The sequence below is a fragment of the Procambarus clarkii genome, chromosome 23, assembly GCF_040958095.1.
Source record: "Procambarus clarkii isolate CNS0578487 chromosome 23, FALCON_Pclarkii_2.0, whole genome shotgun sequence".
In the NCBI taxonomy this organism is placed as follows: domain Eukaryota; kingdom Metazoa; phylum Arthropoda; class Malacostraca; order Decapoda; family Cambaridae; genus Procambarus; species Procambarus clarkii.
In genome coordinates this window covers 19,269,362-19,297,106 of record NC_091172.1, presented here as the reverse complement: position 1 = coordinate 19,297,106, position 27,745 = coordinate 19,269,362, and the positions used below count along the sequence as shown (strand labels likewise).

General features: G+C 41.0%; 1 protein-coding gene across 1 annotated transcript in view; it reads left to right on the top strand.

Annotated features, from left to right (window-relative positions):
- LOC123748125 (gamma-aminobutyric acid receptor subunit beta) overlaps positions 1–27,745 on the top strand; it is a gene marked incomplete in the record, with an annotated part of 337,780 nt that overhangs the window by 226,943 nt on the left and 83,092 nt on the right. Inside the window, 2 exon segments of the mRNA XM_069329940.1 lie at positions 15,738–15,964; positions 18,570–18,652. Coding sequence (XP_069186041.1) covers positions 15,738–15,964; positions 18,570–18,652 — 310 coding nt within the window.

The following is a 27,745-nucleotide window of genomic DNA, read 5'->3' as shown; positions in this document are numbered from 1 at the left end:
TTATTATTATTTTTTGTTACCTCAGTGAGGAAGCAAGGCATAGACAACATCCATTATATATTTCTGGGTTTAAAAGAACCTGTCTTTGTTCATGTAGGAGGGGAGGAGGGGGGAGTTATTGGGGGAAGGGTGGACAGGTAGTCAGAGTCTCCTAGCGGGGCTTGATCTGTTCACCGCCTGCATGTCATTCTCGCTTTCAGTAACAGCTTCTTTTTTTTATACCTTTTTTTTAAACTTCTGTTACCACAGTTATTCCTCGGACTGAGAAAAGAAAGTGAATATTATTGCTTGATTTGGCTCCATATTTATTTCTTTAATTTGTTTATTAAATGAAAATTCTACTTGCACGCGAAACTACATAGGCCTATTTGTGTCACTGCTGGCCAGTCACGTCAATCATGCTTGACAAAGTCTTTCGCTGACTCAGTCGTCTAAGACTTCATAAGTATTTTTTTAGTCACAGGCAATCTTTTTTAAGCAAAAAAAAAAAACACAATTATCTCTAAGCTGGCTAACCGACATTGTGGGTCTATGTAGGCAGATTTGGTGATTTTCTAGCAACAAATTTTACAGCACCGCAAGTTTCTCTTGCAAAACTGAAAACTGAAAAAAAAAATTGAGCAACAACTAGCGCACCTGTTGACCTCTGTTAAGTAATAGGGTTCACATGGCTAGTTTGGTCACTCTTGTTTTTATTTTCTAGCAAACTCACTCTATATATATAAATCACGAGGACTTCATTAGCTTATATCAGTAGATTCACACATTTTGCGACTCTCATGAAGAAATAAAGCATAGACATTCTTCAGGCTGATTTTAATTCAATGCATAAATGAGTCTTTTCTCATAATCACACTTGCTCATCTCCTGTAATTTACATATATATTATTTTTTTTAATCTCTCACTCCCTGCGTCTAAATAAACAGACATTAAAGTTTGTCTTTAATAATCAAAATTTCTATAAACCCAAAAATATGAGAAAAAAAAGAAAACGGAACTCTTCCCGAAACTCCCTCAGTAGCATTCTCGTCTCTGCTGAAAATGTCTATGTGCGGTAGACACCGGACGCTAACCCTTACTATCCTGTCCTTCTTTCTCTACTGCTTGGCCCAACTCTGAAAGTACTCCGGGTGGCCACTATACTACTTAACTCCACTGCTACTGCTGCTGCTGAGAATACTGCTGATGCTGCTGATGCTACTACCACTGTTATTTACTGCTGCTGACCTAGGGTTGCTGTCCCCCCCCTTCTCCCCCCCTAGCACAGCCCTCTGTACTGAACTCTTTATTTTTTTTTTTCATTTTTTTTATTTTTTACCCCACGCTGTTGACATGATAACTTCTCGCGCTCACACCAACCAGTCTCACGTGGTATTGGCACACCTGTGGGCAACAAAGGTTTAAGGAGCTACCTATTGCCCAACAACCTTCCTGGTTCTAAATATTTTTTTGGTTCTTAGAGATTTAGCGAGTCCCTTTTTCCATATTTTTTTTTGTTTTTTTTAGCCAACACCTAAACGGGACGTAGGGCGGCATTCCCTTTCAATGTGATTTTTTATTTTTTATTTATATATTATATTATTTTTCTCTATTTAATTAACTGCACTTGGGTGTGATTAAATAATCTTTATACTTGTTGCATAGTTAATTAATTTTTTCTGTGCTTAAATAATGTCTTTTAAAAACAAAATGAAAAATTGGCCTTGCTCATTAATTCAATTTGTTACTGTTCTCGTGTTCAAAAACCCTACAACTACTACTACTAGCCTAGCCATCTAAGAACTAGCCTAGCCATCTAAGTGGACGCTGCGATGCATGTTTTGTTCGTCTTGATAGTTTTTTTTTCAATTTTCTTCTTGCACGGAATGACAGACACTACATGCCAGCGAACGAATCATGTCCCATATATATATATATCAATATATATATATATATATAAATATATATAATTTTGTTTATTATTATTATTATTCTGCCCGTTTTTCCAGTCGAGTGAATGACCGTGGTCGCCAAGGCAAGCCTCGGGCTGAACCTGTGTACCATACCGGCCGTTGGGGGGCACCCACAGCCGGTACTAACCGGGTCCAACCTCATGCTAAACCTATGCTGTTGCCAAAGTTGTAGTACAGAATTTTGTTATTCTCGTAATTAATGCATTTTTTTAATCCTATACACTCACACTTATACACACAATGCTGCAAGTCAATGATTTATATATATATATATATATATATATATATATATATATATATATATATTATATATATATATATATATATATATATATATATATATATACATACATACATATATAATTTATATATATTATATATTATATATATATTTTTATTATATTTATATTATTATATATTTATTATTATATATATATATATATATATATATATATATATATATATATATATATATATATATATATATATAAAAGCATCACTCGAAACAGTAAATTGCTAAAGTAAATCGCCGCTCTTCAATCGTCCACATAAAACACATATAAAAGTGCATTTTGTATTAATATGTTATCCCAAAAATTTGCATTCGCATTTATTCCCAAAATTTAGACTCAAATTTGGCAACACATTTAAGCTGACCATAAAAAAGAAATAATCCAAATATTTCGAGAAGCAAATATATAGTATTTTTGCATATATATTTTTTTTTAATCAATTTCTCTTGAGCTAAAAAAAAAAGGGAAAGAAAGAGGATTGCCTCGTAACAGAGAGAGAGAAAAAAAAAGCCCAAGACAGAGCCCAGAAATATGTTTGGCTGTGTTGTTATGCCTTTCCAGGGTAAGGGATCGTTTACAGCCGCTACCAACTCAGGGAGGGCTGCAGCCTTGACGCCTGCTGGCGGTTCCAATTCTGGGGATGGCCCTGAATCCGATGGACCAAGTCAGGTGCGAGAGGTTACAACCACCACCACCACTACTACTACCACCACCACCATCAATGCTACTACTATTACTAGAACTACCGCTATACTACTAATCGTAATTTTCTTAACTCCACTACTACTACTTCTAAAGCTACTCTTACTTCTGTTACTTACTAGTACAGTACTCCAACATCATTTGCTACTACCGTCTTCTATTTCAGCTACCGTCAACTGTTGACTACAGCAACCACTACTACTATCATCCGCGATCTCTCCCTCTCCTTGTCCTCCAGCTATCTATCTTCACCACCATCTGTTCTCACCACCATCTGTTCCCACCACCATCTGTTCCCACCACCATCTGTTCCCACCACCATCTGTTCCCACCACCGTCTGTTCCCACCACCGTCTGTTCCCACTATCTCAATCACTAGCTGGTGTTGTTATCAACTCTTTTACCATCAAGCTGGTGTTGTGTACCACCGCTACTGTCATCCTCCTCCTCCTCCGGTACTCTCATCCTCCTCCTGGTACTGTCATCCTCCTCCTCCCCTCCCCCTCCCCCTCCTCCTCCTCCTCCTTCCCCTCCTCCTCCTCCTCCTCCTCCTCCTCCTCCTCCTCCTCCTCCTCCTCCTCCTCCTCCTCCTTCAGTAAAGACCCACCTTCCAACTAAAATCTTTCATGAACCATCTTTATTTTGTATTTCTCATCCATCTACTATCCGTCTTCTCTGATCTCTCCTACTTCTACTGTATTTCAACTTCTACTAACTCTACTGCTGTTTCTACCGCTGCGTTGCGTTTATTACTACAACTGCTGCTTCGACTTGTATTATACACCGTCTACTACATAAACCACTGCATCAATCTACATCTTTTCTAACTGACACTTCCTTTTGTATCTGCCTTCAATGTACACCACCAACTACCACCACAACTCCCTAACCCCCCCCCCCTCCACCAACTATCATCACAATCCCCTACCTTCTCCACCAACTACTACCACAAACCCCCTACCACCTCCACCAACTACCACCACAACTCCTTACCCCCTCCATCAACTACCACCACACCTTCTACCTTAATAATCCCTTACCCTCTCTTCCAGCAACCACAACAACACTTTCCCTCCTCCAACTGCTGTCACAACTCCCCCCCCCCACCCTCCAACTTTCACCACAACGTTCATCTCCTCCAACAACCACACCCCTTAACCCTTCCCCCCCCCTACCACCACTCCCAAACACTGGTGGATATTTGCTAAAATAACTGACCAGACAGATGAAATAGTATCAGATGAAATGGCACACAGAGACGAGAGATGGTTTTAAGAGCAAGGTATCAAGGGACCCACGCCACCCTCTGCTCCTTCGGTTAATTATTTACGACCCCGCTTGAACTCATCTTCAGTGGTTGCAAGCAAAATACATAAATGCAAATTAAAATCAGTTATGTTCGTATAATTAGTAATTCATCAATGCTCTGCTGTATACTGAAGACACTTAATTTCCATCAAGGTCATTTTAGCAAAAAGTTATCTTCCCCCCCCCCCCCTCTTCCCTAACCATCTTTCAACCCCGTCCCTCTCCCGTTTCCCCACAAACACACACACACACACTTCAAGCTTCCAACCCTCTCCCACCTCATAAGACAATACTCCTCCTTTCCTCCTTGTTCAAGGACCTACCAACACACCGTCAGCTCGACACTTACGCGTGTTTGCTAACTTTAGCATCTTTACTATACTTGAGTTCTGGCCCATTTATCATACTTTTATTATGCCTATATTTACCAAGTTTCCACCCCTCCTAATCCTCTGCCCCCCCCCCCTCCCCATTCCATCATATCTTTTCCATTCTTCTACCCTCTTCAACCTCAGACATCCACCCATCCCCACCAACCTTTCCCTCCAACATGATCGCCTCTCTGCCTACAAAATCCCTTTTCCTTCCACTCCACACCCCACCACCACCACAACATGCCAAGCTCTGTACCCACAATACCCATGATGAAACAATCCCTCTCTACCAACATACCCAACTATATACCCCACAATACCCTGGGATGAACCGCCTCACTTCCTCACTGTTCTTGGCTTCCAAACTGCAGGTTGATTTCTTGATATTTTTTTGAATAATTAACATTTATTATATTTTGAATTAACCCGGATACAAAGAATTTCTTGCACTTCCTGATTTGTTTTTAAGTTAATTTTAGTTTGATTTCTTTTGATTATAATATCAAGTGCTCCTTTACGGCCAACCACGCCAGAGGAGGCTTAGCCAAATAATCGAAAACGCTACACGTCAAGTCTCAACATACCAGTTATTGTTATATTTTATAGTTGACTTTCTTGCTGAACGAGGACCTGAAAAGTATTTCCGGGAGTTCCCATCTTCATACGTGTAGAGAGATAGTAGAGAATGAGGACGAAAGTTATTCCAGGGCGAACGCCGATTCATTTAAAGACGAACAGAGAGTATTAAGCAGAATACTTTGTAACGCCGTATATCCTGGAATGTGATATACTGTCACGTGTCCCCTGGAGATGGGGGGGCCTTCCTCTACCCGCTTGATGGTTGCGAGGTGTCCACCGGCTCACACACACACACACACATACACACCCGGTACGGTTGAACACGTTGTCGTAGGCGAAGCCGCTTCCGGCTTCTGCGATCCCCCTTCCCTAGCCCTAAAAATTTAGGCGATGGGCTCGTGTAGGCCTGTACAGGTAGGCCTTCGAACTTCCACTAACCCCCACTTCCCACTAAAAAAAAAAATAGACTACCAAACCTCGCTTTCTAAGGTCACATTTTTTTTATATCAGTATCAGTTAGCTCTCTAAAGTAAATAATAACCTCCACATGATAGATTTCAAGTACGCTAGGCAACGTGCGGTACACATGGGCGAGCAGAAACAGTAATTACCAGAGTTAATGTGATTTCAATCGATCGATAATATTTATAATTCCATTTCGATCTCCTAGAAGAGCCACCTTGCGCCGATCTGAACCCCCCCCCCTTATCCTTACCTGATGACGATCCTCTCCTTTTACGAGTCTGTCTGAGTCAACTCCATCGAACCTTTCCTCATATTGATCGAGTCCTAACTGCTGTCTTTGCTGATTATGTCCTTGTGTCGGTCGATCGACCCCTGCTTATTTTAGGGAATAAAGCTAAACCTTCATTAATGTATCGCCAGACTTGACGATCACCACCAGTTGCACCCCCTCCCTCCGCTCGTGTTGGTTGGCATCCTCTTCCACCAAGAACCAGGAGTGTATTTGAGCGCTTGTGTTGAGCAGCGTAGTAGTGGTATATCCCAAGCCATGTCGTAGATGGCCCTAGACACCTCTCAGATGGCCCTAGATATGTCAAGATGCCCCCCTAGATGTATCTCAGATGGTCCTAGACGTTTCAAGATGTTATCCTAGACTTGTCAGGATTGCCATTCACGTGTCACGATGGCCCTAGACGTGTCACGATGTCCCTAGACATGTCACGATGGCCTTAGACCTGTCAAGATGACCTTAAATTGTGACTCAGCTTCCCCCTTGACGTGTCAAGGTGACCCCAGGAGGTCTCAGGATGGCCTATGACGTATCAACAGGTCTCTAAATGAGCCTTAGATGGTCCTAGACTTATCAAGGTCTTAGACATGTCAAGATGGCCCTAGACACATCAAAAGATCCCTGGACATGTCTCAGATGGCCAACTCAGTACATACTGACTCCTTGATTTGATCAGGCTGGGGACTTGAACGTTTTGCATTGCTGTAGGTTATAACATGCGAGTCTGTCATACGGTGTTCATATCAACGAATAAATGAATCTGTTCTGTGTATAAACCCTCAAAAATTACCTGCGGCCAGCCACTGAATATTCATTGCTACATAAGGAAATATTTGCATATGGAAATCTCTTTAAAAATTAACTCATTTATGCACACACTTTGCTAAATAGTTCTTAGAAGTGTAGATAATTTATCATCCAAACTTTTAATTCATTACCTCTATTTTTTGATCCAACTATTCATTATGTCTTAAATAATATTGTGTTACTGTCTATTAGAGGCGATTTTACATTACTTTTTAATTTAAACATTTGCTTATATAATTTGCGTAACTTTTATTACACTGCGAAAATTGTATTAAACACACTTTGCGTAAATAAATCTTATGATGTAAAGTCGTCTCTGCATTGTTAAATCCTAAATAGTCGAAGTGTCTTAACACCTACAGTTAATTGGCTTCCAATACAAAATGTCTGAAGAAAAAGAATATTAAACAAAAATTATTTGTATAATGCAAAAATGAAACTATTTTTATTATGGTAATAACAACTGATCTTCCTTTGAGAACAGAAGATGGACAAGTTTGGGAAGTGTTGGTCAATCGTAGAAGATTCTGCGTGGACGAACGACCTGTCAGTAGGTGCTGTCAGTCAGTCAGTCAGTCAGTCAGTCAGTCTGTCAGTCAGCTGTTCTGCCTGATGGAGAACAAGACGACAATCAAGCACGTGTTATGTCCTTAACGCGTGAACACGTCTCATCCATCCCACGTAGATGCCATCCATCATTGCAGCTCACGTAGACGTCATCTACCACCACTTAGACGTCATCAACCACACTCAGCCACACGTAGACCTCATCCATTATGAACACAGACATACCGTCATCCAACACACCACATGTATAATGAGAGTCAGCTCGGTCGGCCTCCCTTCCTACACTACTTTTCAATGGCTTTTTACATCAATTTCTAGTAATAAATAAATAAATATATATATATATATATATATATATATATATATATATATATATATATATATATATATATATATATATATATATATATATATATATATTTATATTTATATATGTATGTATGTATATTATTGGGTTTCATTTTAGAGTTTTTTGACTTAATAGTTTTTATTTGCTCTCTTCGACTGTCTTTTTAAAATCTTCTAGCATGCTTTATCCTAGTAGTGGTATGACTAGAGGGACCCAAAGGTACAGATTATTGACAAATAGATATTAACGATATGGCATTTAGACCTTACCTTCCTTTGTACTGTTTTAGATTTTTCATCAGTCTTGATATACTTCGTTTCCACCCAAAAAATTATATATATAAAAAAAGATAAAGAAAAAGTCTTCTTGACGGCCTGTCTCCCAAATCAAGATGTTGAATCTAACACCTCCTCTCATACACAAGCAGTTGACCAATCAGACAGCTTGTGTTTCACAACGCGTTGTTCGCACCTGCCTCAACCCCCATTAGAGTGCACCGTAGTTTGCCAGTTTTTTTAACAATCGCTCGGGCATGTTGTTGTCTGTCAGAATGCACTGCCGTTGCAAGTGACCCTCCTCCTTCTTTCTCCCCCCCCCCCCTCTCTCTCTCTCTCTCTCTCCATCCTCATGCGTGCCCCCCCCCCTTGCCTGAGTTCATCAGAGACAGCAGTAGCATGGTGTGTTATCCCCCACTTTCCCCAACCGCAGTCCTTCTTCTCCTGCACACTCCCCCACCGCCCTGCGAACCATCAACCACTCCTCCCCCCCCCTCCCTTCTCCACGCTGTTGCATGCCTACCAGACTCGGTCAACGGCTCTAAACCCTTTGACCGCTGTCGTGCACGACCAAAGAGAGTTTGACCCATCTTTGTGCTGCCTCACTTTCGTCCCTCTCCCCCCCCCCCCTCTGTACCTACCAACCCATAACATGTCCCCTCGTCAAGTCCTCTAGCGGTCCACTTGACGCGCCCCTGTAGCCTCCCAAGGTGTCCATTGTTGTGTTTCATGTTGTGTCCCTTTTCTCAGCTATTCCCCCCCCCCTCTGCCCTTAACTGTATCGTTGGTAGTCTTAAGGTTCCGACAAGCTTCCACATCCGACACGTCACATCACTCTGGCCAGCCATCGTCGTGAATGGATTAGTTGTTTCTCTGTTTCTACATAATTTCACTGTTACTAAGTATTAGACGTCGACGCTTGTCTGATGTGGAAGCTTTGCACGTAGAAGTAAGGTAGATTTAAGCATTTATCCTTTAGGGTTTTAGAGATCAAGCTCATTATCTTTTGCATCTAGTGTCAAATTTAAAAAAAAAATCAGGTGTCTAAAATTGCTTTTATGACATCAAAGTTCATTAAGTGTAACAAAATATAAACAAAGACCAAAAATAACAAAATATATATACATTTTATTCACATCTGTATAAAGTATGTAATGAATGTATGTAGAATAGGCCAGAGAGAGAAGTGAGAAGTTGTGATCCCTCCCAGGGAAGCTGTGTTCAGTGACTATTGATCCGCGTATAATACTCTCTGCATGGCATGACCCGCATGGCGTGTGAACAAGAGGCCACGCTCAATACGAGGAACCTATATTTATACAAACTTAAGCAAGAGAAATAAAGCATCACAAATCTCTACTGAAAGAGATTAATTTTTCTTTGCCTTACTGTTGTCGTTTCCATTAAAAACAAAAACAAAATGGATCTGGAAAAGACGTTTATTTGCCACACCTTACAATGGTGAGCAGCTGATATTATTCCCCACCCCCTCTCCTTCCCTCCCTAATTAAACATTGCAGTGAAGACGTTGATGCAAGAACAGACCTTAGAAGGTCTCCCGCCTGTAAGCTGTTCAGTTCTAATCCCTTCATAAGAAGGTTTATTCTGTGCTTGCAATTAGCTTAAAACTAGTTTGAACAATACAGTCGGGGGTATTGAGTGTCCGCCAGTCACTATAACCGTCTCCATTATTACAGGTATTATTATTGCATCTGTTAGTATTTTCCTTTTATTCCAACCATTTATTTGCTCCTCCCATCACCAGCCACTGTTCCTCACGGTAGCTCCCATTAATATACATTCTTATCTCAGTTACTTATGGCACTGAAGATGCTGGTATATATATATATATATATATATATATATATATATATATATATATATATATATATATATATATATATATATATATATATAATATATATATATATATATATATATATGTAATATATATAATATATATATATTATAATATATTATATATATATATTTATATATTTATATATATATTAAATATATATATATATATATATATATATATATATTTTTATATATATATAATATATATGTAATATATATATATTATAATATATATATATATTATATATATATATATATATATATATATATATATATATATATATATATATATATATATATATATATCTGTTCACATATACTTCTATGTTTGTTTCTCACAATGAAATCTAATCTTTGAATAATTCCTACCGGACAAGAGAGAGGTATGAGAATAGGGCAAGTATGATAGTACACACACACTGATGACTGTCATCTGGTCATCGCGCAATGGATGCTAAAATTCCTTTTCAATAACTAGGACATTGTTAAAAAAAACGCACGCTAATGGCCAAGTTCCCTTGAACAGCACTCAGCACTACTCTGCTCCTTCCTCGTCCCTAGCCCCCCCCCCTTGAGTGGCTGTTGGCGCTTGTTGGCACCTGGCAGGTAAACCCCCATTCGTAAGGCAGTTCTCACCATTGGTGGCCAGGAAATCCTGGCCCCTGGCTATTATCTCCTCCCCCAGTAACGTCAACTTGTTTATTACTATCTTGACATTACCATTAAGCGAGTGTCTTCCGCTTTCCCGCTGCCTGTCGTTACTGTCTTTGGTGACACGTTGGTATCCTTCATCACGAGGCGGCCTCTAGGCACCAAGTTCTTCAACCACGATAAAGTGATGTAAACATAACCACTCTGGAATCACATTTTTTAACCCCCGGGGCCGACTCACTTACTTAGGTCTACTAATTCTAAGCCTTATGTCCTGCGAGATTCTCCCACCGGGGGTTATAGTCGAACTGGATTCGCTGTCGAAGAGCTGCCTGCAGGCGTCGACAGCCGCCACAGTTCTTATTTTGCTGTCCAACTTACCCAGTCCTCGCCCTCTCCTGCAAGAGCAGCTTCTTCCCAGCTGCTCAGTCATAGTGTAGATCGCTTCAGTAACCTCCATAGATCGTCTGGCAGATGAGATGGGTGCCGCATGGCTACCCCCCACTACACTCAGTAACCATGAGGCAAGTGTTCCACAGAGCCCCCCTCCCTCCACCCCACGCACACAGTCACCCCACTACCACCACCACAATCATGCACAGTAACCATGAGGCAAGTGTATCTCAGTGCCTCCTCTCCACACAGTTAACCACTATACCACTATCGCCACCACAATAACCCCGAGGCGACTGTGCCACAGTGCTCCTTGTACACAACCACACCATCACAGTAAACAATCCACACCACTCCTATTCCCCGACATTCACATAATGACGACAACACACCTATCCCTAAGTCGGAATTTTAGTCCGCATTGAATCTAAACTAAAAAAAAAATCGACATTAAAAATAATTAATTTTGAATTTGCCAAATTATTATCTAATTAATTCATTGTTCCTATAGAACTAGTAAGAGCTAGTCCTCATGGTTACAAGCACTATTTATGATAAATAAATAATAGCCGTATCCCCCCCTGCTAGTTCCCTTCTCCACTCGCACCACTCTGCATCTTAACACCCCACATCCACCCCTCAAGCCCCCTGCCTCCACCCTGAAAAGCGTCCCATGAGACGTTGACACGTTGAAGGTGTGGCCAGTGGCAGGACGAACAGGTATGGGGCTAGGAGTGGAACATCTTCATTTTGACCCTCTTATCCTGGACGCTTCTGGCTCGTGATCACCTCAACAGCTTGTAGCCCAAGAGGAGGAAGCTTTGATTTTGAAGAAAAGTTAAAAATACAAACCCCCACCCCTCAAAAAAAAAGTACAAAACTCATCTTTGAGAGGTTCTACAGACTTTTTCCCCCCAATTTAACAGATTTATGTCAAAATATTACAGTTACTGGGACTGAATCCTTATGATCTTCACAGCTGACCTCAGTATAGTCCTGAGCCATGCCGCTGGCTGCCTCGCTCGTCTCCCCGGTTCCTCTCTTATAGCTTCACCAAAAAATACAAAATAAAGGCCATTCACATTTGTTGACACGGCTTATAAGACAACTTGATCTCATTAGATTTAAGGTACAAATCATCTCCTATATAAAAAAAAAAGCAGTAATGTAATACCAATTTCATTATACCTTTTTTCTCTTTTTACTCTTCAGGATTTCACAATGGATTTCTATTTTCGGCAATATTGGACAGACCCACGGTTAGATTTCAGTGCTTATAAAGGTTTGAACGAAATCCAAGTCAGCACAGACTACACTGGAAAAATTTGGGTGCCCGATACCTTCTTTCCTAATGAAAAGCGGGCGTACTACCACACTGCCACCACGCCAAATGAGCTCTTGCGCATCTCATCCCAAGGCAATGTGTTGAGGAGTATAAGGTAATTACACAGTGCGTCGTTTTCCCCGTGTGCACTCCATGCTCAGACAGAAGAGGAAGAAGGAGGAGGAGGAAAAGTAGGAGAAGGAGGAGGAGGAGGAGAAGGAGTAGGAGGAGGAGGAGAAGGAGCAAGGCCCAGGAACTAGCTCGAGACCGGCGAGAGCTTACGGTTGAAAGGTTCTGTTCTGAGCATTGAAATTAGGGGAACACCGCTCCTTCCACTACCTTTCCCTTCCGATTTCCTTGGTGTGATGTGCCAGTCAGAGTTCATATCTGCTTTTGGGCTGTTATTACTGCCTTCCCCCGACACCCTTGTGATCCTCCTTTAATCCTATCAATCCTTGCAGATACAAAATACCAATTACCATTCTCCTATCCTCTCTACACTGACGGGCTCACCAACACTCGGACGCAGAACATGCGTGTTTCAGTTTCCTGAACTCCTTTCGTATCCCTCTCACTCTCCCGCAATTGACTGAGTCCCCCTCCCCCTTATGCTTAACACAATCGCCAAACAGAATTCATGCAAGGTTTATCGAAGTCATATTTCCTGTTTTGACCTCCCGGACCTTTCAGTCCCACCATGGTAACTGTTGGGCTTCCAGGCCTGCCTAGAATCAGAGCCCGTGGACTTGTTCAGCAGCTTCCCGAGGTCTTCTTTAGCCTGTCTGAGTTCTATAGTGCTCCTACCCGCGCCTTGTTGTGGTGATAATGTGTGGCTGCTGTCGCCTCGCCCGGGTGGTCGTGGCCGGCCCACCACACATAACATTGAGTCCTACTACTACTGTACCAGTAAGCTTCGGTGTAGCACTCAAAGTCTTCCTTGCCACGTAATAATTGCTTTCCTCTTGAGTAACTGTATTTAGCTTGACATGATCAGTCTGTCAGAGCTCTCTTCACCTTTTTCAACTTTCTTCTGAATGAACCAAACCTTCCTCTGTATCTGTCTCTTTTGGAATAAATGTTGCTTGGCTTTGGTAACCTTCACAGCAGTGCACTCTTTTTTCCCCCCCTTTCCCCTTTTTATTAACCCCAAGACCCGTAGACGCTGATATGACCCCTCTCCGTTACCCAGTACGTACCCCAGTCGTCGAGGAGGCGACCCGCCCTGCTCCCACACGAACAGGTACGCCGTGAAATAAAGTATACCACCATCGCTTTCCCTGGGTCGTCCCAGTTGACTTATTTCCCGTTCAATATTTACGTTCTATAACGCTACCCTAGCCACGAATTTAGCTCCCGCCACCACCCTTAGTCCCAGGCTGTGACCCACCATCCCAACGCTTCCTTAGCCAGCCAGTCCCTGTAGAATGGTGGCTTTCCCAGTGTGTTCCCCCTTGGTGCGTGTTATATCGGCCCCACACCGTGCCTGTCCGGGAGGACAAGTAGGGCCGGACCTCACTCTGTTACCTCCCCGGATGGCGTGTAGTGCTGCAGTGCGCCATACAACAGCGAAGCGTGCTGATGAGGTACTTGGCTCACTCTCCACAAAGGTTTGCGTCCTGATGCTCTGTCCTTTATCATAAATATGCTGATTAAAATACAATTGCCTATTACGCACACAAACGAAAAAAAGTATCATTCGCTTATCTCTTAGTTCCTCTTCTGTTCTCCTATGATTTGAGTAGATTATTTGGTAGGTATCCGAGCGCTCATCATCAACAAGAAAGACATTTGAACATCTAAACCTCATTCTCAGGTCTAGTTCAAATCCCTATTCCATTAGATAAAATAAAAAATATATTTTATTTCTATATGACTCGAGTCAAAGTCGTACAATAATCTATCATTAATCTAGGTTCTCCCCTTTTTTGCTATAAATTCTCAAGTGTTTACAACCTAACGGTACCTAGTGTGAAGCAGTTGAGGGTGTGTTCACCATACTATAAAGACTTAAATAGAATTGAAGACTATAAGAAATAATGAATTCACCCCAAAAATACACGGTACATGCCTTCATCCGTATTGATAATTTCCCTACAAATTACATGCAATGTTAAATATCCCTTTAAGAATCACTCGAATTACAAGCTCATTTGTAGCATTCAGTTTCTCCCATTCCTTCCATCAGCGTGTGATCAACTTGATCATCAGAGGACTTCCACAGTTTGCTGCTCCAGATAATGCAGAAACATACATTACTCAAATCCTGGTAGAGTAGCCACACTCTGAACTAGTCACATATACAAAGTATACAGAATGAAGACATCTGACTGCTACAAATCTACCCATCCCATACAATCTTCTTGACCGATAATCATCGCCTTCAGTTTTTTTCTCTGTACTGAAAGTCGCCACCGCTTCCCCAACCCTCTAAAAAAAAATATATCCTCAGTACTAGAAAAAAAAGGAAGAGTTACCCTTAAAAATCATTGAGCCACCCTTCTAACCCTGAACCTCTAATACACAAGAGCTGGAGGTCGTCCTCAGAGCGATAAGATGTTTCCAGGAGTTTACTTCTATCATAATGTGCATATTTTCACATTTTCAGACGGACGTGGCTCCCATCAATAATTCTGGACATGCCACATTATTTCCCACCCTTCTGTCTGATTGGAATGATATTTTTATTTTTATTTTTTTCACCGAGGATGGATTGTACTCCCTCTTGTCTTTTAACTTATTTCTCTTTCATATATAAATATATTTTTTTAAATCTCTTAAGCCTTTGGTCTTCAACGAGTTATTTGTCTATCTGTCTCTCACCACACGCTCAACACACTTTATATTGCTGCAAAACTTGAGGACCACAGAGATACCGCAGTCAATGAGACTCGGTGCTGGCTGAGATCAGGAACGAAAGAGTGGAAGTACCACTCCCCAGCTCAAACATCTTCACTGTGGTGGAACACAGCATTTTTTTCCGAAATCAGAGAACACGGATATTTAATCCAAGCAATTATTTTCAATCTAAATACTTATGTAATGAGCCTGTGATTCCTCGTCCCAGCCAGTCAAATGATCTGTGGTCGCTGAAATGTGTGTATTTTTTAATTTATTACATATATAATTTATATTTTTAAGCACCGTACACCAAGAATAATTTCACCAACTCACCAACCACTCTGTTATTTAACTCTTGTTATTTAACTCTTGAATGTCCAATCTATAATCTGAAGATGTCTTCCATCCCCTTCCTTCAGTTCTAGATATTCTTCTTTAACTTTCATTCGTCTGTAATCATTCCTCTTCCTGTGCCTCTCTCACAGTGTGTCTGAAGAAGCGCGTGGATGTTTGCCTCCATATTACTGACCAATGTCGACTCATCTCTACTTTCTGACCAACAGTTACCATCCAACTTGCTAAAAGAAAAAGAAAAGAGAAAAAAAAGAATATATATATATAAAATCAGGTCATTAACTCAGCTTAAAAAAAAATCCCTGCTTGTTGAGATCTTCAGCTGACACTTGCCTTTTGTTTTCTCCGATCTTCAGGACTTTACTCTCGACTTTTATTTTCGCCAACACTGGACCGACCCTCGGCTGTCCTTCCCCGATCGTGGGGGTTTGGACGAACTCACAGTGGGCTCGGAGTATCTGCAGAAAATTTGGGTTCCAGACACCTTTTTTGCCAATGAGAAGAAGTCCTATTTTCACACGGCCACCACCTCTAATGAGATGCTCAGAATCACCAACCAGGGCAAAGTGTTGCGGAGTATCAGGTGAGACAGGGATGAGCCAGGGTTACGCACAGCTCCGCCACCTCCACACCAACAACCTCCACACCAACAACCTCCACCCCAACCACGGTCAGACGGAGGCGAGGCAGGTATAGAGCGTCCCTGGGCAGCACCTCCGGAGTATTGTTAGGTGGTGCCGTGGTGGATTTTTATTGTATCCATATCACACACTCTTTTTCACTAGACCTGCCACGGAATTACAACTGCTCCCATACTTACAGGTCGGTACGTGGGATTACTGGGTATAACACGCTCAAGGTTGCATTAACCTCGCGTGATGAAGCCACAGAAACACACACACATATCCTTCATCAGCTGATCTCAAAGCGTGACACAACGCTCCTGCTGTTTACTCTCAACACTGTTATGAATAGTTTGTGTACGTCATGAGTGGCAACTGTAAACTAGGAAACAGGTGCTTTGCGGCGCGAACTTGCCTCCATAGCTCAGCTCCCAGGGGCGACCTATCCAACCGTGTAAGATCAGTTCCTCCCTGATGATTACTCTGCTCTCCCCTCGTTCATTGACTCATTCTTGATACAAACATATTCAAGTGAGGGCACATTGGCCTTCATGTATAGTCAAACACCAGTCAAAATTAAGGTGCTTTTGGGTATTGCGGTTGAACGCAAAGTCGAGCATGAACGGAGGCGGTGACGCAGGGTAACTAGCATGCACACCCTGGCTCCCCAATTATCTCTGTTTTTTCCAGTCGTCGTTGTGGCATTGCACGCTCGACATATTTGACTTTCAGTTAAAAGAATATATAAATATAAATATATATATATACTTTTTTCTATTTGGCGTTTAACCAAAGAAAATTAACGGAAGAGGAAAGCTTTGAGTTAGTCAATATCAAATTAGGGCCCCATATTTGGTGACAGCCACAACCGTTTTCTTTGGTATCGTCTGGGCGAACTGTAGAGGGCAGAATGGTAGTTGATAAGTGATGGTCAGCCACGCAGTTCCCTCCTTCAGGTAATGTATCCTCTGCCTCTGTACTCTCCCATCACAGTCACCATGACATCTGCCTGTTGTAGAAATAACAATTAATGTCTCCATCCCTGATATAATAGAACATGAAATAGCCTAAGATAGGTCTGAAGGCAGATATATTACTGGAGACTGCAGCGAGTTTCAATAATACAATATCAAACATAATTAATAGAGCAGGACATTTTCAATTGGGTTTTCACAAAGCTAGCGCAGTGAAGACTAGTAGTCAATACTAGTCAATAAGCATTATTCATCAGTAATGCTAGGCTTGGAATACACAGAATTAATCGATCTCAAACAACTAAATATATATATCCACCTAGAAGGGAGTGTACGGAAGCAGTTATAAGAAATTTATATGAGCACTAGAGTCTTGATCCTTCGTCATTTTCCTAAACATTTTCAACCAGGTAAGTTTTTTTGGTTTATATTTTAGAAAACGCGTACTGGTGGCCTATGAGTTTTTTTGTTTTTCTAATACGGTGTTTTATTTTGATTTTTTGACGTGTTTTATGTTAGCAATCAACGTCCGATTATTCCACTTTCCTCTTGGGCTCCATTGATCTCGTTTTTTTGTTTTGTTTTTGTTTTATGTACATATATATGATATAAGGAGGCCAGCCTGCAGGTACTGTTGAACTAATTTTCAATATTCTCTATTTTATCTCAATGTCTTACTTTTATGACCCTATTTTATTATAATTGTATTGTTTCAATGTATTCTTGTATATCAGAAGTTAAAATGCCATATTTGTGGACAAATACATGTTAAATAATTACGTCAAAATTATATTTTCAATTTTCTTCGAACCAAATTTAAATTATACTTACATTTGAAGACGTATTTTATTAAACACATTTGAAGATGTATTTTGTTAAACTTACAATTGAAGACGTATTTGATTAAACTTATATTTGAAGATGTTTTTTATTAAACGTACATTTTAAGCCGTATTTTATTAAACTTACATATGAAGACGTATTATATTAAACTTACTTTTGACCCGTTCATGAATGTTATTATCTTAAAATTTCTAATCGATCCTAAACTGGTATATTGGAGGAAGGAAGTAGCGTCCCTCCTTCTCTTTTTCTTGCTCCTTGGACACACATGTCCATCACCTTCATTCTTCCTGGAAGGAACCCGAGGTCATTTCCTTCTGTAACTTCTGTGTTTTATATCAATATACTAGTGCAGAGTACAGTAACGATAAGTTTTTAACGTCGAACGATTTAACTATAAATGGTTACTGAATCCTTAACAATACTGAACCATATAATTTCGACCTCCTCCAGGCCTTTGTGTACCGAGAATGGTAAAACAATTCATCATCACAAATATCTAACCAGACATCATAACGAAAAAATGCCATCAGCAACTTGAGAAAATACGTCAGACCACAGATATGCCCTGACACTGAAGGTTAGCAATGTTGATGATCTCTCATGTACTGATCCCTAGGTATGTTTCTCTCCTTTTTTTTAATCCTTCGTCAATGGCGTTCCCATGGGTCGTCGTCGTGGCCCACTGCTGTTTCCATACCGTGGCCGCCTCCACAACACCCCCGGTCGCCTACCCTCTTCCCTACAGACTGACCATCACTGCCTCCTGCCCGATGAACCTCCAGTATTTTCCAATGGACCGACAGCTCTGCATCATCGAAATTGAAAGTTGTAAGTAATAGACTTTAGCTGTATTGTCTTGATGGGTCTTATGGGTCTTCCAGATGTGTAAAGCCGGTAGAGGTGAGGGAAGTCCAGACCATCTCAGAGGTCTTGATGTAAATTATTTCTTGAGGTGTTTGAGTTAACAAGAGAAAAAGGTGTAGGAGAAAAATGGACTGCTCTCAGAGCTGAAGGATGTTCTTTGGAGGCTGAAGGCTGCCTTGAGGAAGTTGAAGGTTTACTAAAGGAAGCTGAATGTTGTTTTGAAAAAACTGGTGTCAGTGAAGACTGTAAGGCGCTGAAGTCTGCCTCAAAGTAGCTGAAGGCTGCCTTTTATTTTTACAGAAACTAATATATGTCCTAAAAATTATTGTTCGACTTACCTCTTCCCTTCCTCCCTCCTTCTCTACATTCTTCTCTACCCAATTCTATACATCCCTCCCTCCCATCCTTCCTACATACATCCCTCCCTCTCTCTGCTTCTCTTATTTTTTTAAACTAAGTATAGGGATCATCATGTCTAAGACATCGTACATCAGCTCATATGAAGCCTCACCTCGAGACTAATGTTTAATTATATTTGTATCAGGTATTCATGATGTATAAATTATTCTCGTAAAAGGAAGTATATTTCTTACAATTATGTTTGTAACAGGAAAAAGACGAAGCCAACTGTGTACCGGACCCTTAATATAGTCGGTTGATTTTTGTTTTTGTGTTACAAGCAACCACTTACTGAGAGAACATGTTCCAAGTGTGGGTTAGCCAAGAAATAAATGGTCGCTGATGGGAGTTTTCCTTCCGAATGGCCCATCTGGCATAAAGCTATTGATGGCTGAACAACTTGCGTAGCGGTTAGCCACTTCAGGTTGTCCTCAAAGTTCGACCTGGTGGGAAAACTTGTGAACATTAGCCTTATACATAACAGTAGGAACCTGTTATCAGTTGCCTTAATCCGAATTACTGATTAGTACAACCAAAACAGGTTAAAACTAGAGCTGATCAGTCTTCTTCAACGGTCCTTTACCTTATCTGGAAGCTGGATATGAGATGCCATAGAGGCGAGCGGTGGACACACGTTAGAAACCAATTTGTACTTTATATGAGGTTCAGCAACCACTGCTGTCAAGAAGATATGAGATTCGCTTTATGATTGTTACTTTCTTGGCTTTCTTTCTTGGTTGGTTTAGCACGGGTCTCGTCACGTTTATTGAGGAGTCAAACTTCGACCTGAAAAATGTCCACTAGCTTTTGGCGCCATTCATCCGAATGCCTGTACCAGGTGCATTGTCACGCAGAAGTTATCACTGCCTATGTTTTCTCTTGTTAACTCTTTCGCTCTCTAATTTTCTAAGCGTATATGTTACTTCAAAGGCAAAGTTACCCTCTCAACAATGTTTCACCCTGAAAATGGAAAACCAGCATCATTCATCGGCCACATGATTCCTGCACAGACGTTGCTCGAATGACCGGAGATTACAGGCGTATGTACCGAGAAAGAGATACAGTCATTGCTTTTTTGTAAATTTCTGCTGTCTTCCGCTTCCGATCCCTGTTTCTTAACATCTTTATCACTTAATTCCTGCCCTTTGCCCTTCTCTCACCCCCCTCCTCGCTCTTTCTTTCCCCATGATTTCCACCTCAACCCTATCTATCCCTCCGCTATGCGGTTCACCCCCTCTATTTATCTCGATTCCTCACTTGATTTACCTGCGCCCAAATCCTATTCACCTCAATCCTACCCTCATCCTCCTACTGACCTCCACTCATTCCCCACTGTCATACTTTTCAGCTTCATAGGCAATTGATCAGCTCGGGCTTCACATTGGGATAGCTTCTTGGACGACGGAATCGATCAGAAAAGTGGAGTGCCACAGAGAAAGTGCCTATCACCCACTTTTGTTAACTTATACACAGTTTAACATGGAGAATATATGACATATGCAGACAACGTAACTAAAATAATCTGCCACCCACGACCGTCAAATACGTTACTGTCCCCCCCCCCTCTTCTTCCGGAAAAAAAAACACGGTGGAAATATAATTCTTCAACAAGTTTGAAAAGCAATGGAAAATAGGCGCCAACAAACAAACGTTGCAAATAATATATATTGCAAACAGAAAACCCCTGAGAGCCATTATCCTTGGCAACCATCTGTGCCAACATAAGAACGTAGACACGGTACCGGGGCTCAAAACTAATAGTGTGGGAGAAAACCTGACTCCAATAACTAATAATTAAATATATACTTCGATAGCTATGAAGGACCACCACTTTTTGAGAAAAAGTGGAAAACAAAATAAGGCAATGGAAAAAACTGATCCCAAGAACTAGTGTCCTATGAATCTTAGTGAAACTGTATTTCTGATATAAATGGAGTCAAATTAACTTACACAAAATTGGGGGGTTACATGCTAAAAGAATAATACATCCCTAGCATTATTCTGGTGCGGGTTCTTCACCAGAGTAAGTGAAATATGAAAGTAAATAAGGTTGAATATATATTAATTGGAGGTAAATGCTCCTCAATATACTACTATGCTCCTCAATATACTACTGAAATGTTGAACAGTATCAGTAAATCAATGGGTTAGTGTAATTGATCTCCTTGGGAGATCACTACTGTAATTACAGAGTTATTGCTACAGATAAAAAAGGGACAGCTTAGCTGTAAATCTAGTGAGGTGTAATCAATTGCTATGCTCAACCGACGACGTGTTGCATAGGGCAAATTGTTGCACGGAACGGTGGGAAGCCTAGCACCTCGGTTGGCGTCGCCTTGGTACTGAAAGGCAATTACATTGTAGAAATCTACATAATAAGTAACTACAAATAAATCCTAAATCATGAGGATAACTGTAGGAAATTTCAGCTAATATCTGTGCAATTTATATTCAAGAACTGTAAATTTCTTCTAATTGAGAAATAATAAAAATAATCATCTATTCAGATTGTAAAATTACTTAAGACACGTACGGGATTTATTTGTTTGTTCTACGGCCTAACGACAACTAGCCTAAATGTTAATTGTGGCCACATAATATCAAAAAGATAAACTTAGCTGCCGAGCCGCGGGTCCGTTGATGTGAAGACTTGAGCAATTCTTCGTCCTCCAGCTGCTGCTTGAAAGGCGTTGACTTTGGAATTGCTCATATGCTAGACGGGGACATGGCTATTGTGCCAGATAACGTGGCACCGCTCTACTGGTCGTGGGAGCGAAATAAGTGGGATCAAAACGTAGCTATGACGGCTACACGCCATTGACAGCTACACGCTGTCAATGGCGTCCGCGTCGTGCTCTCTCGCTCTCTCGTGTCTAGTGACGCTCTCCCGTCTTCCTCCTCTTCCTTATTGCGCATGCGCGGCTCTCGATAGACATCTCGAGCGTAAATGTATATGTATATATCGCAATTGACTAAGAAAGGAAGAGGTAGTGACGAGTATTAATATCACATTAAATTCTTCTGTGATAAAATAGAATTTCTCGTAACATAAATTGGCTTATCAAAGTTGTGCAGCCAATCGAGAAAATTAAAGTAAAATCATTTACATCAAAGTAATTTCCTCTAGAATGTTTGATATCAACTAAATAAGAGAGTTCCAGTAATTAGTAGTATACTACGAAATTAAACTTATTAGTAAGTAACTATTTTTAATAAAGGAAATGATAAACTGGACTCTTGTCATAAATCCAATTAAATGTGGAGAGAATTCATGTTACTGCCTCTCGTTCCTCACGTCGTCACTCTGACTAGGAAGAATCTGGCAATATGTCTAAATAAATCATGATAATGATCAAATCTACAAGTTAGTGATTTTAGTAACTACTTGTGGTTAATACAAAGGTTGCATAAAATACAAAGATGTATAAAACTGTTGGTTATTTCCAACAAATAGGAAAGAAATCAGAATTCACACAGATGAGAGAATGAACAAAGCACAAACCGCCCCCAGGCAAACTGATATAATAGTCCATAACCTGTGGCACGATCATACAGCTACACTTACACAAAGCCGCATCGCGAATACCCTCCAGTATTACTACGTATCTTATTAAAAAAAAAACTGCCGCAAAAACTACAAGTAGCTGCAAAACACCGTCCACCGTATGACCTGGCGATCAAGGAATATCATGGACCCCTGAACATATATATACAACCACTCAACATCAGGATACAAACGCATGCCACCAGGGTGTTGAAGACCATCAAGATGACTTATTGATAAAGTAATTATTCAAGATTCTAATATTAGAAGAACCACAACAGCAGAAGCAAGACGACCCCAGCCTCCTGAAGCAGAGCCTGGGGGCCGCACGAGCCCCAGGAGGTGGACGTCCCGGTCCCACACCTATGGGTTCCAGACAGAGATCGTCACAGCCCTCTTTCACCAGAGTCCGGCTTCCTTCATGACCCAGCAGAAGGAAGATTAATAATTATTAAATAATTACATTGTTATTCTAATAATGATTATAATTATTACAATATAAGAAACCCTGAGGTCACAATAATATTACAATAATAAGGAACCTCAGGGTGTGAGGCCAGGACGTCCACCTCATGGGGCTCATGCGGCCCTGGCTCTGCTTCAGGAGACTGGGGTCGTTCTTCTCCGACCCCGACCACGATGGTCTCTGAATTTGGAGTCCCTTTGCCTTCTTTTACTAACTTCGAGGTAACCTCCGGAGCTAGAGCCCCTAGGGCAGTTCGTTGTTGCCTTCAGCCTCCTTCTGACAGTTCCTGCGACAGCGCTGGAACCAATCGTATTGGCGTTTGCCTTTCCATTGGAGACTTTCGGCGCCGGGGAGAGAGGAGGACTTGCTGCAAGGGTAACAGCTTCTCCGTATCAACTTACCCTGGCTTTGCGGCCTAGAGAGGCCACTTCAGACTGACAACCAGATCGCAACTCCATAGTCTCCTGAGACTGATGGATGCCTACAATATATATATATATATATATATATATATATATATATATATATATATATATATATATATATATATATATATATATATATATATATATATATATATATATATATATATATATATATATATATATATATATAGTAGGCATCCATCAGTCTCAGGAGACTGTCTCAGTGTATTTAGTAAATGATATTCAGAAATACATGTGAATAACCTTGCAAACACACGCCAGCTCACTGGCAAGCGTAGAGAGCAAGGGTGGTTTAGCTAACAAACACAAATACATGAGGGGCCTGGATGGCTGAGTGGACAGCGCTCGATATTTGTAATCCTAGGATCTTGGGATCGATCCCCCTGCCGTGTTGGAAACGAATAGGGAGAGTTTCTTTCACCCTGATGCCTCTGTTCACCTAGCATTAAATAGGTTCCTGTGAGTTAGACAGATGCTCCGAGTTGCTTCCTGGCGATGTGTGTGTGTGCGAAAAAAATGAGTTGATTGATTGACAGTTGAGAGGCAGGCCTAGAGAGCCAGAGCTCAACCCCCACAAGCAAAACTAGGTGAGCACATCTTTCCGAAGCTACCACTCTCCCACCCTCACCCCTTTGCCCCCTGCCCCATCCCCACCTCCTCCCCCACTCCTCTGCCTTTCCCCTCCCCCATCGCCCTTCCCCCACCACAGCCATGTGAAGCAAACAAAGAGACCAATCTTTGGTATTATTGGAGCGACTGACCCAGTTTCTTGCGCTCTTAAGCAATGCCAACGAGAGAGTGTGTGACTCTTTAATTAAAAGAAAAACGCTACGGGTCATCATGACAGCATCATCATGAAGATAAGGGAATGATAATGGCTTAAAAAGTTAATGAAGACGAAAACATAAAGAGGATATGGAGCGAAGAAGAGAGACAGAGAGAGAGAGAGGAGCAGGGTTATTGTAAGTTAAATCTCCTTAGGGTGTATTAAACCCTTATTATCAACCAACACAAAGGATTCAGTACTCTGTACCACACCCTTCACGTTCCAAAGGCAATGGTATTTCCCTCCGGATACGACTTGTGCTGAAAGTAACGGAACGAATGAAAGAAGCAACACATAAACTCGATGAAAAAGCCGGGTAGGTAGAGAGAGAGAGACCGTTGCTGCTTGTAGTATCCGAGTTCGATCCCCGATGGTCCAGGTGGCTTACCTTCCAAGGGATATATAGACATTATGGTTTAGTGCTGTATGGATAAGCTGTAGTATCGATGAAATGTATCGTAGGTGTGCGGTAGTGTGGATTAGCTGCAGTGTTGATGAGACTGTGACCTATATTGACCAAAACAGTGAGACTGGAACACTGACCTTGTCACCCTGTCACTGTCACCCTCACCCTGTCAGAGTAAAAGAGACAAATGTATGTGAATGCATGTGTGTGTATATATGCATGTATATGTACGTATATATGTGTGTGTATGTATATGTATGTGTATAAAGTACATATGGAAGCAGATCAGAATTGCATTTCACTTTTGTAAATGCACATTAATGACACATCGAACACTTTATGTAGGGCATACGTAAATCTGTGTATCTATGTATTTACGTATATAGGTTAGCTTAGCATTTTAAAAGTACCGAATCACCTTCTGTGGTTGAGTGTTCAATAAATCCCTGAACTATATGTTTAACTGATCTCTAACCCTGTCCATGGAGGACACAAGAAAATGTATATATGCTGGTTAGCATTATAAATGTGTGGCCACGTCTGTGGTAGAAAAAATTAATAATAAAAAAACTGTCACCCTGCCACTGTCAGTGACAGAAGCAGTGTCACTTATACTTAGAAACAATACCAAAATGATGACATTAGCCGTAACAATGACATTGAAAAGTATACGAACAATGATACAGGCAAGAAAATTGACACTGACAAACACAAAGATGTTGATGCTGACATTGTCAATGACAAAAACATTGACACATGAGGACAACGACAATGACATTAAGGGGAGAGATCGGTCACTGAAAACGACAATTAAGTCCAGTGACAAAGACATAACAATGACAAAGACATAACAATGACAAAGACATAACAATGACAAAGACATAACAACGACAAAGACATAACAGTAACAAAGACATATAACCGTGACAAGGACATATGACAATGACAAAAACGAATGACATTGACAAAGACTTTGTCCTTGACTATGACAAATGCAATACTAACAAAGACATAAAACAATGACAAAGACATATAACAATGACAAAGACATATAACAATGACAAAGACATATAACAATGACAAAGACATTTTCCAATGGATGACGATTGTAATCGTCATTAAGTCCAAGTCCACATAAAGTCCAAGATAATATAACATTGTCCAAGACAAACAAAGTCCAAGACCATATAACATTGACAAAGACACTGAGAACATGAGAACATCAAATTGAAATCTCATCAAAGTTCCAGCCCACCAGATCTTGCAAGTACAGATTAGAAAGTCGCAAGCCACGCCTGGCAACACCCAGGGTATTGCAAGCCCCATCATGTTTGTCTTGCAACATCCAGGGAACTGCAAAGCAAAAACACGTGCATCATGCAACATCCCGGTATCGTCACCAACGTCACAGTGTTACTAACAATGATGGCTCTTATCAACAATGTTCGGGTATTGCACACAAAAAAAGAAGGTGAGAGTGTTGCCAGCAATGGTCGGTGCAACACGTATTGTGAGCAATGGCGGTAATCAATGCGTGAGTCAAGCGGGTGATGGGGGGGCGGCAGGGGGGTGGAAGGGGGAGGAAGGGAAGGGGGGAAGGATAGCACAGGTAGACAAAGACAACCACTGAAGGGATAGCAAGTTATTAGTTGTGTGTATTTACAATTTGTGTCTGCAGGATGGAGCTATTAGTTATTAGACCCCCGACTCCATGTGTGATTACCTAAGTGTAGTTACAGGATGAGAGCTACACTCGTGCTGTCCCGTCTTCCCAGTACTCTTTGTCGTATAACGCTTAGAAACTACTGACGGTTTTGGCCTCCACCACCTTCTCACTTAGTTTGTTCCAACCGTTTACCATTCTGTTTGCAAAATGAAACTTTGTTTCCTTAGCTTGAATGTGTCCTCTTGTTCGTGAACTTGCTAGTTTCAGGAATTCTTCTGTGTCAATATGGTCGAGTCATGTTAGTATTTTATTAGTGGTAATCATATCTCTTCTTTTTCTTCTATCTTCTAGTTGTGGCATGTTTAACGCCTCTAGTCTCTCGATCCTCATAACTCTTGGTTTTCAGTTCCGGGAACCATTTTGTAGCATACCGTAGCACCTTTTCCAGTTTATTTATGTGCTCCTTGAGATTTGGGCACCATACAACTGCTGCATATTCCAATTTTCGTCTCACAAAAGTCCTGAACAGTTTCTTTAGTATTTCACCATCCATATAATTGAAAGCAAGTCTGAAGTTTGAAAGCGACGCATACGCTCCTCTCACAATGTTCTTTATGTGTTCCTGTACACACAACTTACTATCCACAACCATCCCTTGGTCTCGTTCTTTATTAGAGTTCTGTAATTCCTTTCCACAAAATTTGTAACTTGTTTGATGTCAATTTTCTCCGATTCCACATTTCATAACAGGCATTTATTCACATTGAATTCCATTTACCACTTGTCGCACCAGGCATTTGGATCGACATTTCATTCATTATCTAGATAAATTTGAAGGTCATTACAATCGTCTGCGTCTCCTATCTTCCCCAATATCTTAGCATCATCCGCAAACATGTTCATCATATAATTCTGTATTACTTCTGGTAGATCGTTGATGTAGACGATCTCCTGGTAGATCGTTTATGTAGTGCGAGTGTGTATCAACTGGTGTACAGATTCCTGAGTTTACTGGGCTCTATCATATGTACATGTGAAACTGAGTGTGGAGTCAGCCTCCACCACATCACTGCCTAATGCATTCCACGTGTTACCTGCTCTCCTGTGTTCACTCATAATAACTACCAAGCATCACGGTAGACACACTGTCAACTAAACGAACCATCAAGAAGGCGTGTCGAGGTCTGAACCTCATCCCTGTCATTGGCCGAATTTCCAAGAGTTCGCTGGAGTCGGCTTGAGGTCCATGTGTTCATGTCTCTCTTCCACTTTCCTCCCTCCCTCCCTTCCTTCTTCCCTCCGTT